Source organism: Cynara cardunculus (genome assembly GCF_001531365.2).
Source record: "Cynara cardunculus var. scolymus isolate 2C chromosome LG 14, CcrdV1, whole genome shotgun sequence".
Taxonomy (NCBI): Eukaryota; Viridiplantae; Streptophyta; class Magnoliopsida; order Asterales; family Asteraceae; genus Cynara; species Cynara cardunculus.
Genome location: NC_037541.1, coordinates 13,498,775 through 13,505,365, shown reverse-complemented (window position 1 = coordinate 13,505,365; position 6,591 = coordinate 13,498,775). Strand labels below are relative to the sequence as shown.

At 37.9% G+C, this 6,591-nt stretch overlaps 1 protein-coding gene and 1 pseudogene across 1 annotated transcript; both read right to left on the bottom strand.

Moving 5' to 3' along the window:
• Positions 1–1,624: 1,624 nt before the first annotated feature.
• On the bottom strand, positions 1,625–5,458 carry LOC112526451 (annotated as a pseudogene).
• Positions 5,459–5,570: 112 nt separating this feature from the next.
• Positions 5,571–6,339, bottom strand: LOC112526986 (RING-H2 finger protein ATL67-like). The gene has a single exon (XM_025137449.1). It carries the CDS (start codon positions 6,273–6,275, stop codon positions 5,694–5,696), a length of 582 nt encoding a protein of 193 aa, XP_024993217.1. The 5' UTR covers positions 6,276–6,339; the 3' UTR covers positions 5,571–5,693.
• Between the last annotated feature and the right edge of the window lie 252 nt (positions 6,340–6,591).

Below are 6,591 nucleotides of genomic sequence, written 5' to 3'. Positions count from 1 at the left end.
AATTAATTATTTAAAGTATTATTTAATGAAATGATTGGTCCAAAATTATTTTCGTATTCTTTTAGGTAAGTGTCATTCTCGTTTGATCCCTCTATGTATATAGGGACTTGATCATTTGAGAACCCATAAAATTGTAATAACCTTGAAAACTTGTGTATCATGTGTTATTTCATATGATTTTTTTTCTATTTATACATAGTATTTAATGTATTGAAATGTGAATCGAGTACATATGAAATAAATATATATATATATATATATATTAATCAATATTTCAAATTCTAGTCCTAAATCAAAAACAAAATTAATATAAAATAACATACAATATACAAGTTCTCAAAGTTATCACAATTTTATGAGTTTTCATATATGTATATGAATATGAGACCCACAAAATAAAATTTTAGCATACTCTTGTTTATTTATTTGATTTATAGTTTTTTTTATTAACCTGGATATCCAACCCGCTATGCGAGCCGACTAATCCCGGGACGATCACCTGCTTTGCAGATAACCCGGAGTCACCGCATTTGAATCTATGTGGCCACAAGGGGATTTTTATTCCGCCTTTAATTTGAACCTGAGACCTCCTGATATTTTTGACCTTTAAAGTCAAGCTCAAACCAATCAGACACACCCTTGTGGTTGATTTATAGTTCTTTATATCATAATCAAGTTGAAATGTACCTAAAACATGGCATGTGGTATTAACTAGTTGAACTTTTAACGACCTACTCGATTCTGAGCTTGAGCATAATAATTGTCAAGCTCGAATCAATCTCGAAAGCACGTTAAAACTCGTTTAACTTAACGAGCCAAACTCCATAACACCAATATTCTTCGACTCTACTCGTTCAAAAGCTATGGAGGTTTTAACGAGTCGAGTTTTTCACTAGCTACTTCAGCTCGAGCACCTTAAATAATTCCCGAGCTTTAAGTCAATCGCGAACGCCCAGTAAAATTCATTTAACTTAACGAATCAAGCTCAATAACACCAATGTTCGACTCAGCTCGTTTTAAAACACAAGTAAATTTTTCGAGTCGAGTCACACCATTCGAACACACTTTTTCGAGCAAAAAAGGTTCATAAATTATACAATTACGATACAAAAATTATCGAGGTCAAGCCAAAAAGCAAGCGAAACAATCTCCACTTTCAGCTTATAAAGGAGTATCAAGCTCGACCATTGAAAATATATTTGACCTCGAGCTCGAGCCTTATTATGAATAAATTATTCGAGCTCGAACCTCGTAATAATTTTTCGAGTTGAGCTCGAGCATAGAAAATATACTCGACCTCAACCTCAGGCCCTGCTGTGAAAGAGTTATTGTAATAATTTTTCGAGTTGAGCTCCAGCATAGAGACCTCAGGCCCTGCTGTGAAAGAGTTATCCGAGCTCGAATCGAAACTCGACCCTGGTAATAATTTTTCAAGTTGAGCTCAAGCATAGAAAAAATAACCTCGACCTCAAGCCCTGCTGTGAAAAAGTTATTCGAGCTCAAATCGACCTCGACCTTGGTGATAATTTCCCCAACCGAGCTCAAACAACCTGCAACTCGGCTCGTTAACACCTCTAAACATAACTACAAAAACACATATTGCAATTACAACTTGTACATTAACTTAAAAAGGCCTTGGAGGCTTCTCTAAAACACAAGAGAAAAACACCTCTCTATCATCATCTTTATCCATTTTGGGTACAACCACCCATTTATGCTTCTTATATCTCAACATCTTGAAACCCTCCAAATAAGCCTCTAAATCTTGTTTCAAACAAAAGAAACTATCTACCCATAATAACCCTCCTGGCCTAAGTACTCTATCCCAGTCATAGAGTATAAACTCCAGGAGGACGAAATCGATCCACCCGTCGAGAAATCTCGACGTATGGATCAAGTCCAGCGTGTTATCGAAGAACGGTAAACGTTGGTTTACTGTCAGATATAACGGTACGAGTCCTCGGAGCGCGATCATCTCGTTGAACGGTGCCCCGAGGTTGATGGCGGCCGAGACGATTGTCACGTTACGTTCCCGCATCCTGGCGGCGAATGTACCCGTGCCGACGCTGAAGTCGAGGCCGACCCGAATCTCGTTGGGCTTCAAATCGAGGACGTCGGTGATCCGGAAGTCAGGGGTGGAATTTAGGATCGGGTCGGGGAAAATGGGTACGACCCATCTTGGGGATTCGTGGTGGGTTAGATTGAAGCAATCTGAACATTTGAAGAAGCCTTTGTTTGTCTTGTTGTTGGCAAGACAAGCAAAGTTTTTGCAACGGTATTGACTCCACCGGACGTTTTTATCGTCCGGGAGACGCCAGATTGACTCGTTGATCGGTAACGGTTTTGTGTAGAATTGTGGGGCTCTCGAGAAGCATCGTCGTCTCGGCAACGGGTCACACCCGTGCACCATTAACCGTTGAGCCAACCTCCAATCGTCGTTGCAGATCTCACCCACGTCGTAATTCATATATTCTTCGAGTTCTTGCTTCATCGAGAAACAAGCGTGTCCGATGCTCGTAAAAGTACCGTTGGCTCCCATGAAGTTCTGTTTTCCTAATCGGTTCGGTTTCACCCGCACGTATTTCCGAATCTCTTCCGTCAAGAAGAACTCCGGCACCACATGATCAGTAGACCGCAGGCCAGTCAAACCCGAATCCGAACCCATGGCCGTTAAACCTTCCGATGGTGCACCAACCCCGGTTTCCACAAGAGCCAACTTTACAGCCTCGATCGGACCCAAAATATCCGCAAGAAACGAACCATATCTCAACGCATATAGACTATCGTTGTGTGAATCTCTAATACCGACAATTTCTTGCTCGATTTTCTTGACAACAATCTCTAACATCTCGATTTGAGGACGATAACTAACACGAGAGTTCGTACCAAGGTTGCATCGCATATCCAAAACGCGAAATGACTTGAAGGAGTAAAACTTCGAAAATAAAGCAATACAAAGAAGCGAAAAAACACCCGAAACGAAAACAAACCTCGGTATTCCTCTCCACATTCGAAACTTCATTTTCCCGATCATCAATCTCTCAAAAGATTCAAATATACATCCCACTGTACAAGAACAAAAATCAAACCAAACCAAACCAATCGAACCGACCCAGTAAACCCCAAAACGAGCGGAAAACTACAACTTACAACGCTTCATGAACCGATCGTATTCGTATAACACAAGATTTTCAAGATTATATGCTTTTAGTAGCTTCATAAGTTGAAGAACTCATAGATTTTGCTTGGGTCAATATTAGATTTTGACTAAATTAAGCAATAATTTAATAACAAATTGGGATCAGATTCAAGATTTGATTTACAATAACGTTAAGCAACATCAAGGTCTCCCCCCAATAAACAAATGCAGCCATGAATTCTGTACCTACAAGTCATGCCAAAAGAAAAGCCATAAATGAAGGAAATCAGTATTCGGGTTATCAGTAAAGTCCAACCTTTTTGAAGGGTCAAGTTTCGTTCTCGGTTTTGGGTGTTTGGATCAGCTTGTGTGTACGTCGACTGATTTAAATGGGCCCTGAAGATGACAACGATGAAAAATTGAAAATCCCAGTTGGTGAGGAGACTCAAACTGACGACCGAACCCTGATGTCTGGCTTTTAGTTGTTAGTTGAAGCTCCTCGGTCTGTGTTTATACATCCTTTTTTTTACTTAACGGATGACTCTAATGGGTTTCACTTATTTTCACATGGTATCAGAACCAAAGTCTATTACTCTATGGATTTGACACTCTTGGCATAATTTATGCATGTTTAAGGGGTGTAAATGATACGAGACAACTTGTGAGTTGCTCGAAATCGACTCGGTCAAAGCTTGGTCAACACTCCACGCGAAAAAGTTCGACTTGACATACTAATGAGTCAAGTCGAGCTACTTAATATTCGACTTTAGTCGAGCTACCTAATATTCGACTTGAAAAGCTCGTGAGATACTCGGTTTTTTTTTTATATAATTGGTTTTATAATATAATGTAAAATTTTATTAATAAACTTGCCAATAAAAATGTTGTGTATTATTAGATAGAATAAGGGTACCCACACAATACAGCGAGATATATCTCGATTTTAATGTTTCATTTTATTTTATTTTGTCTCAGTTGATTTTATAATACAATTTTACGTAGTTTTGAGAAAGCACTAATGTTTCTATTTTTGAATAAAATATAAATATGAAATATCATAAAAAAATTAAAAAAAACTATTGATATCAGTACGAAACTAACTACTTTTTTTTATGTATTTCTTTAATTCATTTTTTTTTGTTTAATAATATATTTTTTATAAAGCTAATAATCATATATTTTGTTAGTACTCAATGATTATTTTAATTATATTTTAAAATTTTTATATTTAAAATAAGATGTTTATCCTCTATTTGATTATATTTATCTGCATTTAGTTACACAAATTCAAACATGAAGCTGTAATAAGTTGTATTTGCACACAATTTTCTTGTAATCTTGAATTTTAAGTAATATGCATCAATAAACAGTATTTCATCCATAAAAACTGATTTTTAAGAATTTTTGTCAAATGTTTCATAATATAGTATAGATTTGATAAATTTATACATCTTTTAACTATAAAAATTAATCAATTATTTTTAACGTAAACACAACAAAAGTGGTGAGAAAGTTATCCCACGTTAGATCAGATATAAGTAAAAGAAGGGTAAAAAGATGTTATAAAAAGAGATGTGAGTTTGTACCTCTGTTATTTTGATGATGAAATTTAGGCACACCCTTGAGTTTTATGAAGTTTCAAAAAAACACCTTTAAGTTTTATAATTTATAAAAAATACCTAAAATTCATAAATTTCAACATATGAGTTTGGTTCGAGCTCCAAACGACTTCAAGTTAAAAAAGTTGCATTCGAGTTCAAGTCAAGTTTCGTTTTTAAGTCGAGTTCGAGCTAATTTGGAAGGATGAGATCTCTACTGCATCCCTTGGTCAGTGTGCCACAACTAGGATTGTTAACGAGTTGAGCTATTAAATGAGCTCGTCGAACTTGTTTATCTCGAGCTCAATAATTACCGAGCTCAAATCGATCTCGTACACACTAAAACTCGTTTAACTTAAGAAGTTGAGCTTTATAACACCAATCTTCGACTTCATTCAAAACCCCGACTCATTTTTTCGAGTCAAGGGAAGTCGAGTCGTTCGAGCATACATTTTTCCGAGCCAAACATCATACTTTCATAAATCATATAAACCAAAGTATAAAATTTTCAAAGTCGAGCCAGTAAGCGAGCTAATCAATCTTCAGTTCGAACCCGTAAACCGAGTATCGAGCTCGAGCTTGAACATCGAAAAAATTATTTGAGCTTGAGCCCGCCTACTGTAAAGTAGTTATTCGAGCTCGAGTCTGGTAATATTTTTCCGAGTCGAGCTCAAATCACCTGCAACTCGACTCGACTCGACTCGTTAACAACCCTAAGCATTCCTGAAATCATCAAATCCCAACAAAAATCACACGAAAATATGAAGAACTCAATCAACGATTTCACTTCCAATCTGTTCAAATCAAGATCACAAATCCAAGTGAAATTTTGAGATATGAAATCGAGCTCCAAATCGCAATAAGAACAGGGATTTTGAAATCTGAAAACCTCAAAAACGATCTTAGAATCACTGGTCAGAAAACGAGATCTGATACAGCGGCGTTGGATTGATCTGTTACCTCCGGCGGTGGCCGTCGTAATACTGTGAAAGAGGAACAACCTCCGCCAACGGCGTTGATAATGGCGTCGGAAGCGGAGAACTCCGGCAAACAGGACAAGTAGCGTTAAGCTTCAACCAAGCATCAACACAGATCAAATGAAAACAATGCTTACAATCAGGTAACATCCTCATCATCTCTGCATCTTTATATTCGCATAAACAGATCGAGCAAATTGAATCGATTCCGTTCGTCATTTCCTTCGAGAACGGAAATTTAGGGTACGAATTGATAACTGATTGATCTAGTCCAACGACGGCGTTTTGTTCTTCTTCTCCATCGTCGTTGTTGTTTTCATCGACGAAGAATATGTTAGGGAGAATTACGCCGTTATCGTTAGGGTTTTGGAGTTGAGGTTGGTGATGACGGCGGCGGTGGCGCTGGTTGTGGCGGAAGCAGATGTAGGAAGCGAGGAGGAGGGTGGATAGGAGGACGAGAAATCCAAATGCGATGGCGATGGCATAGCCGAGGCCGATGTTTGTTAGGTAGGTATGCGTGGTGCTAGTGGTGGTTGGTGGTGGTGGTGGAAGGGTGGACATTGAAGTGATGGTGGTGGGTGGTGGTGGTGATGTCCATTTGGAGGGGAGGAGAAAGGGCGGAGATGGTGGTGGTAATGGGGGGTTTTAGAAGTGGGTGGATGGGTTGTTGAGCTGCAGCATTAAATGGGTAAAGAGAGAAAATGTCATTAATGGGGGGTAGAGAAATCAAAGCATAAAAATGGCGGATCGCCATTGAAGAACCTTTGAAAAACCTCAACGCTCCTCTCTTATTTTTATTCCAATAATCTCATTTTTAAACATGTTTTAAACTCAATACAAAATAACAGCGAAACTTCACAAAAAAGGTACAAAAAAA